Source organism: Camelus dromedarius, chromosome 2 (assembly GCF_036321535.1).
Source record: "Camelus dromedarius isolate mCamDro1 chromosome 2, mCamDro1.pat, whole genome shotgun sequence".
Lineage (NCBI taxonomy): Eukaryota > Metazoa > Chordata > Mammalia > Artiodactyla > Camelidae > Camelus > Camelus dromedarius.
In genome coordinates this window covers 30,858,981-30,871,180 of record NC_087437.1, presented here as the reverse complement: position 1 = coordinate 30,871,180, position 12,200 = coordinate 30,858,981, and the positions used below count along the sequence as shown (strand labels likewise).

The window sequence follows — 12,200 nt, the reverse complement described above, 5'->3', positions numbered from 1 at the left end:
TGAAGATTCTCTTTAAAATTCAAGTCGAACAAACAAAAAAACTACCAACTATGGAAAACAGTATGTGTTCTATACGCCTGACTCATAAACTCAATCTGAGTTTTAAGATTCAGAAAACTGAATCTTTAACTTTCTGCTGTCATTTAATATGAAAACACTGTTTTCAAATCAGCACATATTTTTCAGTCTGTAAATTAGGTTTGAGCCCTCGTAATAACAAGGTCATTTCCTCTACCAGCACAAAGAGGAATCTTTTCAATGACTTTAAGGCTCCAAATTAAGGAAAGAAGAAAACTGCTTTGTAAGTTAACTAGTATACACGAAAGAGCTGTACACTGAGGTTTATGTAAGCTTCTGAGGTCAGAAACTAAAGGTTCAAGTATCTTCATTTACCTGTATAATCCCAAGAAAGAGCCCCAACTAGTCTTGAGCATCAGTTTCCTTGGTTTAAAAAGAGTTCATCTACTACCTTATAATCTTTACTCATTTGCTCAACAAATACTTTTTTAATGTTTACTAGAGACTGAGCCAATTACGCATGGAGAGGACCCACTAAGATGTGACTTAGGCACCACCTCTAAGACAATACTGTCTGAAAAGGCACTACTGCCTGACTCAGAACACCAGTTTCCACCTGACGTTTAAAAGTCCACACACCTGAATAAAACGTAATGCAGTAATTTCTTAAATCTAGGCCCAAACATCTCGCTTAAGTAGATCGCAATTCAAAACCGCGCAGTTTCCCGCTGACAAAACTGATTTTGCGCGGGTCTGAAAGAACTCCAGACCAACGAAAATTTTAACACAAGTGAAAGCGAAGGTGCTCAATACAGAAGCGAGACGAAGAAAAAGTGAGCTGGAGGTGAGGAGACGCGCAGCAGCGGCCCAAACGTGCTCTCCGCACTCGGCACACCAAGTTAACTTCTCCCGCACCCGGGACTCCAGACTTCCCCGGCCCTCGGGGCGCGGTGGCGGAGGCCAGCGGCCGGGAGTGGGTCTCCCCGCGGCGGGGAGCGGGTCCCACCGCAAACCAAGGCGGAAAAGGAGAGAGCGGGATGGGGGCGGGGCTGGACACAAGCTTACCCCCTCGGAAAAGGATGGGGGGAGGGGAACGAAGTGAGCGACCCTCCGGCCACCGGCCCAGACTGGGGAGGGCGCCGACGGGGGCGGGAGTAGGGGGTGGGTGGTACAGTCACGCGGCCTCCTCAAGGGCCGGCCTCGCCACCGCGGACCCAAAGGGCGCCATAGGGGAACCAGGAGAGCCTCGCCGAGGGCAGGCGGGAAACAGGGTGGCGGGAAGAGAGGAGGCCGGCGCAGCTCGAACGCCTCACGCGAGGCCCCGACCCTGCCCTGCCTTCGGCGGGCCCCGGCAGCTCCACAAAAGGCCCCAAGGATCCCGAAGGGACGGGGCGAGGGCTGAGGAAGCCCCCCCGCCCCGCCTCACTCTCTCTCACACTCACACACACACACACGCTCGCCTCCCTCCCCCCACCTCGGGCCGCGCTCCGCGGGCTCGGCGCCCCACAGCGGCGCGGGGGAGGCGGGGGCCAGGGCGCTGCAGCGGGAAGCTGACGCCCTCCCCGACGCCCGGAGCTCAGCGGGCGCAGGAACCCCGACACGCAGACAAAATCAACAAAGCACCTGCCGCTCCCGAGAAGAAAACATGCCACAGGCCCCGAGCCGGGGCTCTGCGACGCGCCGCTGCCCGGGCCGCAGGGCTGCGCTGGCGGGCTCGGGGGAGGAGGCGGGGAAGGGCCCCGCGCGGTGGCTCCCGGGCCACGGAGCCTCGCTTCCGCCCGGATGCGGTGAGGCAGGGACCCCCCACGCCAGAGACTGACCTTGGAGTCTCCGTTGCAAAGAGCCATCGGGGCTGGGGCCGCGGTGGCGGCAGCCAGAGATGAGACGGGGCGGGAAAGGGTCGGTGGGGTCGACGCCACGGGCCAGGACTGAGAAGGTGGCCTGGTCGAGTAGCTGGCGGGCGGGCGGGCGGCGCGGAGAAGAGCTGGCCGCCTGCGAAGCGCCGATTCGAGCAGCAGCCTCGGAGCGCGGGCCCCAGCGCCGCGGGAGAAGAGACCAGCAGCGCGCACGCTGCCCCCGCCTCCTGCTTCCGCCCCGGCCGGCCACTGGGAGGAGCCAGAGCCCGTTTGGCGAGGCTGCCGCGCCGCCGGCACTCCCCCAGCTGCCGCCGCCACCAAATAAGCCCGCCTCCGGAGGTGGGGACTTCGGCGACTGGCCCCGCCTCCAGGTCCGTCCCCACCGCCGCCGAGGCCTGCCCCCGGAGAAGAAACCCGCGCGTCCCCAGCCTGCCCGCCCCTGAGAGGAGGGTCCTGCGGCGTCTGGCCCCGCCCCACTCCTGTCATGCCGCCCCTGGCGGGGAGGAGACCGCACCGCCCAGCCTGGCTGCCCCTGTCCCGCTCCCGCACCCGGCAGCCCGGCGGGAGAGGAGGAGCCGGTGGCGCCCCGCCCCACCCTGGCCGCTAAAGTGGGCCTTGGCGAAAAACCGGAGCTGCGACCCGCGTGCCTTTGGCCCGCCGGCCCGCAGCCTTTGACTGCTGCGAGAGGCTGGTGACCCTGAGGAGGAGGCCTCCAGAGAGCTGGGTCACGGGGGGATCTCTTCGCCGGTGGTGCAGCCTCATCTCAGGTTGCGGGTCATGGGGGAGGCCAGGAGTGCTTTCAAGAGTTTCGTGGTGACATCGCCGTGGACTTAAAAGTGGTATCTGATCACTTAGGCCCCTCAAAAGTTCTACAGCGGATGCAGAATTTCCACGAGGAAGGGTTAGGGAGCGGCAGTCTGGTGGAAAACTAGACCGGAGGACTGCAGCTCTGTTTGCACAGCTATGTTTTTATTTGGATTGTTTGTGGGGAAGGAGCTGCAGTTTTTCCAGCTACTCCTTGGCACCCGTCAATGCAAAGTCTTTCAGTACCTTGAATTTGGTCACCTGGGGGGTCTAAATCACTGTTGGGAAATAAATAATAACACCTGAAATGGCCTTCCATTTACAAAGGCTTTTAACAAATACTCAGTTGTTATAATACAGCCAACATTTGCTGAGTTCTTGCTATGTTTCAGGCTCTAGTCCTGGTATTAAGGAGCTAGAGAGACAACCCTAACTGCCAAAAACCCACTTTATTCTAACTAATCTCATGGAAGTGGTGTAGTAGGATTGATGGTCTTACCCACTTTTTACTAATGAGGGAATTGAGGCTCAGTGACATTATGTGCTTCTGCCTCTCTATATAGGAGGTGAGGGGCACCCGATCTGGGAAAGAATAGAAGTTGTTAGTAAACTATTTACAGGAACAAAAGGCCCAAGGCCCTCATGGGCCTCAGACTCAAATGAAGTATCTCACTTACCTTTCTCTGAAGTGAAAAATGGACACTTGAATCTTCTAAAGCCATGGAGACTGTGCTTTCTTGGTAGGTCTGGATGAACAATTGAGAGAACCATGTAGTAACCAATAGAATTGGTTCACCTGCAATGGAATGGAATGTGATGTGACGGCAATAAGGATTGGCTAAATTCTGTCTGTGTTAGATGATGCCCAGTTTAAATGTATTCTAGTGGTCACTTGTGTTTATGGCTAAGAATGTCAGCATTTACTGGCATCCTTCTAAGGCTTCTTCCTTTGACTCTATTCACCCCTTCCTCTTTCTTGAAACTGGATTCCCCTTACAGGGCCCCACAGGGGTGTCTTTTCACCTCCATGATTATTTTCCGCCACCTTTTCTTGTCCCTCTGCCTATGTCTGTCCTACAAGAGGAAACTTTGGTATTGGTTTTCTTCAGTATTTCCATTACTAGACCTCTTCTTATCTTACTTTTCACCTTTGTTTCCCTGGGGCACTTATTTTAAAATATAGACTTGTTTAAAAACACCTTAATAGGTTCTATGTCATGACAGCTCTCTGGTCTGAGCTCTGGATCCATATTACAGCGTACATACCCAGTTAGACGTTCAATGTCATAGTGGGTCCCAAACTCAACTCCAAAACACAACTTTGTTCAAGACTATTCTTGCTAATTTTCTGTTCATTTGTTCTATCAATTATTGAAAGAGAGGAGCTAAAATCTCCAACCATAATTGTGATTTTATCAATTTCTCCTTATAGTTCTGTCAGTTTTTGCTTTGTGTATTTTGAAGCTCTGTTTTTAGGGTCATAAATATTTAGAATCATTATTAATCCCTTTATAGTTATGAAATTATATTTTTTAGATTCCCAGTAATATTCTTCACTCTGACATTTACTTTGTCCAATATTATAATAGCATGCCTGCTTTTTCTGACTCATTCTTGAAGTAATATATCTTTTGCAACCCTTTATCCTGTTTGTGTCTTTATGTTTATAGTGTTTCTTGTAAACAGCACATAATTGGGTTTTACTTTTTATCCTATCTGCCAATTTCTGTCTTTTAATTGGAGTGTTTGGACCATTTACATTTAATGTGATTATTGATATGGTTAGGTTTATTTCTTTAATCTGAAGAATCTCAAGGCAATAAACTGGGACAATTGAAGGGTTCATCTCTTGTTTCCTGTCTCTCATGGATCACTGTCCTCTTTTGCTTGATATCCAGTATCTTGAAACCATTGTTGCACATATTTTGTCTTGAGTTTTTTGTTCTTATTGCAAGCAAGAGGGTACATCCAGTTCCTGTTACTCCATTTTTGACAGAAGTGGAAGTCTTTTAATGATTACTTGAGGCATCCTAAACCTATAAGGTCGTCCTTCTGTTACGTGTCCTATAATAGTTTTATATGCTTATAAAGATTAAGGGTGAAGATTGCCCTGACTTCAGAACAACTTAGGCAACATAGACTTGTGGTGCTGATTCTTATAAATGTAATTGTGTGGTTTCTGGGACCATTACATTTTAAAAGAAATATTTCATAAAATCACAGAGAGCAAATTTACATGACTTTTCAGATTTGGTGAGTAGTATGTCATGAAATATTTATTTCTGATATAATCCATGGTCATCTTAGTTCATCTTTCAAAACATTTAATATTTTAAATCTCCCACTAACAAAAAAATTAACTTTTAAACTTATGAAAAATATTAGCTGTTAACTTAAAACATAGAAGGAAGTACATAGTTTTTCAAAATCCTTTTAGGATGGTATGTGAGTTAAAAAAAAAATGAAGACAGCTGTTATAAATTTGATCATATATCCTTTGCTAAGAATCTTCTCAATGGCTCCCCTTTCCTCTCAGGATAAACTCCAAACTTCTAACATTGCTCACTTGGTACTTGGAGATTTGGCCAGCCCATTTTATATATTTACCTTGTAGCCTTCTCTTACCACTGCCCCACCTCACTCTACTCTCAAGCCATATTAAACTGCTTTCATTCCTTCAATATGGTATGTTCTCTCTTGACTTGGGCATTTTGCACATGTCTTTTGCCTAGAATGATTCTGTTCCCCTCCCCACAACTCTGCAGTCTTGGGTTAGCTGCCTCTTCCTCTTTTGTGCGCCCATAACCCTTTCCCCTTCATTAGTACTCACCACCCTCTACAGTGTTTACCTGTTCACTTGTCTCTGTCTACAGAAAAGCTCTTGTAAAAGTATCATTCCAACAAGCAAATAAGGACCCAGATACTGGTTTCTAAATAAGTGATAGGAACCAGAACTTCTTGAAGAAATGACTGATTTCAGGACTGAGGCAGGGACAAGGTGACCAGGAACATCTTTTCGTGCCAAGAAGTAAGGAAGTGCTCAGAGAATGATGGGGACATTTCAAAGGGACACAGAAATCAGTATGAAAGGATTTTACTGGCCAAATCTAGGACAATATATCAAAACAGTGATGGTAAAGATTCTATCCTCTGATTAGGTTAGGGCTCCATCAGTCTATTATGATATAAATAAATGAGTAAATGGAAATAAAACCCTTCCTTATTATGATAGAATGTTAACTAATAAAGTTCAAAGGAATATTTGAGTTAGAAAATTATCATTAGGCAACCATCATAGAAATAATAAATTCAGACAAGAAACATCAGTGGATGGTAAAATTCATGGGTGAAAGTAGGATCAAGAACAGGATTTATTTACATTGTCTCAAAATATGTCTCTACAAAATAATTATTAATTATACAAGGAAAAAGAGTAACTTTACAGTGGAGAAACCTGAGGACACCTCCTAACTCAAGTGATGGAAGTTAGCATCAACAATAATGGAAAAAAAAAATGTGTTACCTGGTGGATGCAGTAAGCCGAGGATGGTATTACTTCAGCAGTGCTTGCCTAAAATGAATTACCTAAGGGTGAATAAACACCAGGCAAAGCCAAATGGAAGCACATTCCAAAGAATAACTGGAACAGTTACAGACCTGTTATCTATTGCTTTGCAACAAACACCCTAAAATCTAGTGGCTTAAAGCATTATTGATTTTGCTGCAATTTGGACAAGGTTCAGTAGGAGCAGCTCTTCCCTGCCCTAATGCGTCAGCTAGTGCAGCCCAGAGTGCAGCTCCACGAGACCTCACACAGGGGCTCAAAGGCTGGGAACCAGAATCACGAGAAGGCTTTCACACATCACACAAGCATATACACATCTCTAACACCTAAATGGGAGGATCCAAACAGCTGAGAGCTGGAACAGCCACAGCCCACCTGGCATCTCTACCTCTACCTCTGTGTGGTCTCTCCATTACCACAGCTTCACAGTGATTGGATTTCCTAAGTGTCAGCTCAGGATTCCCAGAGAGTGTGAGTGTGTGTATGAGAGACCGACACAGAGAGAACTAGTGAGAGCCAGGTAAAAGCTGTGTGGCCTTTTCTGCCTAGCCTTGGAAGTCACACAGTGTTTTTTCTCTGCATTCTCATCATGGAATGAGTTGCAAGTCCTGTCCAGATTCAAGGAGAGGGTTCTGGAAGAGCACGTGGAACTGCAAATGTGGTGCAATGCTTGGAAAATACAACTAGCTACAGTGAAGTGAAGGTTAAGGGAGGACTGAGGAACTGTTCCAGATTGAAGGAGAATAAAGAGACATGACAGCTGAGTGAAATACACACACCTAGATTGAAACCTTTTGCTATAAAGGCTACCATTGGGTCAGTTGGCAAACTTTGAATGTTCTGTCTAAATGAAGTTTTTATGGGGGGGGGTTGTTATATTATTCCAACTTTGCAATAAGTTTGAAATAATAAATAATAATAAAAATGCACCATAAAAGCCTATTGTTTAAAAATCTTACAGTTAATCCTTTCATAAAGCAGCAGATAATTGTGTAATAAATTCACCACCTAAATATGATAAAATCATATTTACGTCACATTTTATTAAAGCAGATCATTGAATGTTATTATCATAATTATATTCTTATTGATTACCCCTGCTATGCCCTTTGTCCCAACCGTTCTCTCAGATTTTGGTTACTTTCTCTTAAAGCCAAACTGACATCCTCCTGGTGAGGACTGATTCAGCCTTTGCCTTCTTCATCTCTAGGAAAAGCAGGAAAACAACTTTTGCTGTCTTGCCTTTGAAAAGTTTCTAAAACCGGTGATGAAGAAAGCCCTTAACAGTAATAGTAACAGTAGCAGCAGCACTTCCCGCGCCAAGGCACTGTTCTAAACTCCTTACGTACATCAGTCCATTTAATCCTCACAGTAGTCCTATGGGGTGGGTACTATTATTATCTTCTTGTTTCCCCTTTATGATTGAGAAAAGTGAGAGTCAGACATTAATTAGTGGAAGGCTATACAGCCAGAAAACTACAGACCTGAGATTCAAACTAGCCTTTTACTGTTTATTAAACATTCAAAATATACATTGCCAAGCAATCTTTAAAGCCATAGGTATCACTAGGCACATTTTAAAGGAGAGCAATGTCCCTGTTACTACTGTTTCTTTCATCTGTTTGCAGTGCTATGATTTTGATGGATTTTTGAATTGGCTATCCTTAACAAAATTCATGGCACTGATTCACTGGGTATTTATATAACAGATTTAACTGTGGTTAAAAAAAATACATAATGTGAAATTTACCATCGTAACCATTTTTAAGTGTACAGTTCAGTAGTGCTAAGTATATTCACATTGTTATGCAACAGACCTCCGTAACTTTTTCATTCTAGAAAACTGAAACTCTATACCCATGAACAACAGCATCTCATTTGCTCCTCCTCTCAGCCTCTGATTCTGTTTCTATGAATGTGACTACTTTAGATACCTCATAGAAGTGAAATCATACAATATCTGTCTTTTTGTGACTGGCTTACTTCACTTAGCATAATGTCCTCAAGTTTCATCCATGTTGTAGCATATGAAAGGATTTCCTTCCTTTTTAAGACTAAAAAAAAATTCTGTTATATATGAAATATATATGTATTGTTTATCCATTTAACTGTCCAAGGGCATTTAGTTTGCTTTCATATCTTGGCGACTGAAAAATGCTGCTGGTTTTGGAGTGTTCATAAATTAAAAACTGAAAATATAAGACTGAAACATGGTAATTCATAAAATAGCTTACAGTGAGGGTGAGGAAAATGAAGCTCTTTAGGTTTTTAATGTAGTTTGCTTTCTGTTCTTGTATAAGTAATGATAACACTTTTCAAGGAATTTTTTAACTTAGGACTTTAAGCTGTTTTCATATATCCAAATCACTTTTTGCATAATGTCCGTGAATTTAATATTCTGGCAGTCAGCACCATAATATTTATACATGTAAATGTTGGCAAACTGCTCTTGGGTCTAATTGCCCACAGCACAGCAAAGGCAATTTACTGACACCAGGTTGAAGTGAAGGAAAGTAGTATTTATTGCAGATGCAAAATGAGGAAAATGGGCAGCTTACACTCAAAAGACCTGAACTTCCCTATGGCTTTTAGGGAAGGGGTTTTTAAAGGCAATATTTGGGCAGAAGGCTGCAGGGTATGTGACTTTCTTCTGACTAGTTGGTGGTGAGGTAACAGGGTCATGTTTCAGGAATCTCAGTCATCAACCTTCTGGTTCCAACCAGTCTGAGGTCTAGTGCTCAGCATAAGCACCACCCTCCACCTGGTGGAGGGGGTTTAGTTCCTGCAGATCAACTCAAAGATACGTGTCAGATTTTATGCGTATCCCTTGAGGAGGAACTTGTTCTATAACTGAACGAACTGTTGTTTCTTGACTGTTTTTGTTACCTTCACTTCCTTAGATAGTAACTGCTAGAGTCTGCTCTTCAGAACTTGGAAAGACCTAGGAGACCAAAGCCTCTTGCTACAGAAGAAAAAAGCCTGGGGACTCAAGGATGTTTTGTGCCTGGGAGGGCCCCGTGGAGTCCTGCTCAGTTTCAGTCCCCTCTCTTCTTTGATATTTCTCAATCCTGAGGGGAACAGGGGCAGGACAAGAAAGGGAATCAAGTTTTTGGTAAAGTTAATCATAAATTGGGCAGGGAAAATTAGTTTTAGGGGGACTCAATTTCACACAGATTATGGGTCAATTTGAAACCACTAGCTTGATGTTTTTCAATTTCAACATCTTCTTAGTAATGAGCTCTACATTCAGAGCCTCAACCAAGATGCCACAAATGTGAGGTGGCTAAAAAAAAACAACATGGCCCAACTTTCCCTAAGCAGTGTTACAAGACTAGATATTTTTACCGAAAGGAGAAACTTCACAGTCTACCTTTCCAAACCTACTCCCATTTTACCCAAGATTTCTTTCCCTAGTGGTAGTGTTAGTTGCCCAGAGTAAAATTCCTTCTCTAGGAACAACCTGTTGGAAAAGATAGGTAATCAGCATTTCAAAAGATTATTTAAAAATGTGGAAGTATATTGTAAAGATTCCCAAGGGAATGTTTACCCAATACTCATTGAATGGCCACTTCCCAGCCTCCCACTCACACATTTGTTACCTCTTTCTCCAACTGTCTCCATCCCTTAGTCAATTCCACACATATTTGACTGTCCTTCTATTGCTTATTCTTACTACATTTCTCTCTGCTCTTTAACTGGCCACAATATATATGTAAAATGATTCTTTGGTTGTGGATGGTTGTGTTTCTTGTCTTTCAACTTTTTTTACACAGAACTAGAAATATATATGAAAACACTTTGTAAACGATAAAACACTATATGAAATATTAGTTATTTTCAGAATATATTCCAGTGCCTACCACATTGTGGGTACCCAATAGTTTAGTAAAGCATTCTGTACTCTGTTCTAATTTTTAAAACTGTGTACCTTAGAACATGACAAGAGATGGGGAAATTTTAACAGCAAAAGAACAGATATGTTAATCTCTAAAATATATGGAACATCTTATAATAAATAAAAACAAAAATTACCAAGGCCCAAATCAGAAAGGGGTAGACAAAATTCACAAATTAGGCAGTACAAATAGTTAATTAACATGATATGCTATTTCAAATATTTTGGTGTCATTTCCCCAGCTTTCTGAAATCTCATAAAATGAGAGAAGAAAAAATTTAAAAGTAAAAGATGGCAATATTGGAAAGACAGGTAGGAGGTCATAAGCAGAGAAAAGTGTTTCTGGCAGGAGTGCAAAATGGCATAACAGTTTAGAAAACATCTTGGCAGCTTCTTATAGAGTTAAATATACACATATCATACAACTGAGCAATCCTATCTTATAATTGCCCAAGAGAAATGAAACCTACGTTTACACAAAAACCTGCAGGCAAGTGTTTACAGTGACTTTATTCAGAATCACCAAAAACTAGAAATAATCCAAATGTTCCTGAACTCTTCAATGGATTAAAACATGCCGGTACATCCATACAAGGAAATGCTATGCAGCCAAAAAAAAGGAGGGGTTCACGGTGGAGGGGTGGGGTACTATCAATACAGGCGACAATATGGATGAATCTCAATGCATTATGCAGACTGAAAGAAGCCAGACTCAAAAACTACATATTGTATGATTCCATTTATATGACATTTTGGAAAAGACAAAACTATAGGGAAAGAAACTGTGTCAGTGGCTTCCAGGGGCTGGAGACTGAGTGGAGAGGCTGACTTCAAATAAGCCCAAGAGAATTTTTTGGAGTGATGAAACTATTCCATATCTTTGACTGTGGTGGTGGTTACACAACAATTTGTCAAAATGGTTGATATTTCTCAAAACTCATAGAACTCTACACTAAAATTTTACTATATGAAAATAATACCTCAATAAACCTACCCCCCAAGAAAGCAATTAAAAAATTCAGAGGAATATATAGATGATATCACTCAAATGATAGTGAACTGGAAAACCAGTCAAGAAATCTGCAACCACACGTAAGTTTAGAAAGCAGCCACTAGATGGCAGTATTAATCTTTGTAATAGAGCCCAGGAAAAGAAGCTCAGAGATCAAAGGCTTGGCAGTGGAGCATTTTTTTGAAAAATTTCCTATAAATCCATAGCTATAGCTATGACTCCTGCTGTCAAGTCTCAGGCTGCATTGGTTTCTGTGTTGTTGCTAAGCCAGGTCTCAGCCTTCCACTGATTCTGGGAGGCCATCAATATCCTTTCAATAAATTCTTTCTCCCTCTCTCTCTCTGCCTGCTTATGTTTTGTTTTTGTTTTCTAAAACAGACTGAATAGCAGAACCACTAATTGCTGTTAACCAATTTATTTTTTGTTTGTTTGTTTTGATTTTCTTCTTTTCATTACAGAGAATTTGGAACATGTACAAAATAAACAGAATGGTATAATGAATTCCAGTATCACCAAGCTTCAATAGTCATTGATAATCTGCCATTCTTAATTCATCAAACCTTCATCACCTCCAACCCCTGTGCAAATAGTTTTTTCTTTTACAGTCCTTTTTCTGAGATAAATTTACATTATTTTGAAATGCATAGATTTTTTTTAAATAACATTTTTTACAGCAAAATTGAGCCAAAGGTATAGCAAATTCCTATGTGCCCCTTGCCCCCAGATATAGCCTCCCCCCATAATCAGCATCCCCCACAAAGTGGTACATTTGTGATAACTGATGAACTTGCATTGACACATCATTATCACCCAATGCTCATAGTTTACATTGGTGTCATACATTCTACAGGTCTGAACAAATATATAACAACAGGTAACTACCATTACAGTATCATACAGAGTACTTTCACTTCCTTAAACATCACCTGTGTTCCCCTTATTCATTCCTCCCTCTCCCTAAGCCCTGGCAAAATGCACAAATTTTAGCTACATAATCCCAATTTGTTTTTGACAGACCTAGTTTGGAAGTCTCTAATAACACAAAGCAAA

General features: G+C 42.9%; 1 protein-coding gene across 2 annotated transcripts in view; it reads right to left on the bottom strand.

Moving 5' to 3' along the window:
- Positions 1-2,174, bottom strand: part of GMPS (guanine monophosphate synthase) — a 56,673-nt gene extending 54,499 nt beyond the window's left edge. Inside the window, exon 1 of one of the 2 annotated variants that reach the window (XM_031449601.2) lies at positions 1,839-2,174. In XM_031449601.2, coding sequence (XP_031305461.2) covers positions 1,839-1,865 — 27 coding nt within the window. In that variant the 5' untranslated portion in view covers positions 1,866-2,174. Of the gene's footprint in view, positions 1-1,641; positions 1,724-1,838 lie in introns of those variants that run through there. The other variant, XM_031449605.2, reaches the window with a different exon arrangement.
- Positions 2,175-12,200: the final 10,026 nt, after the last annotated feature.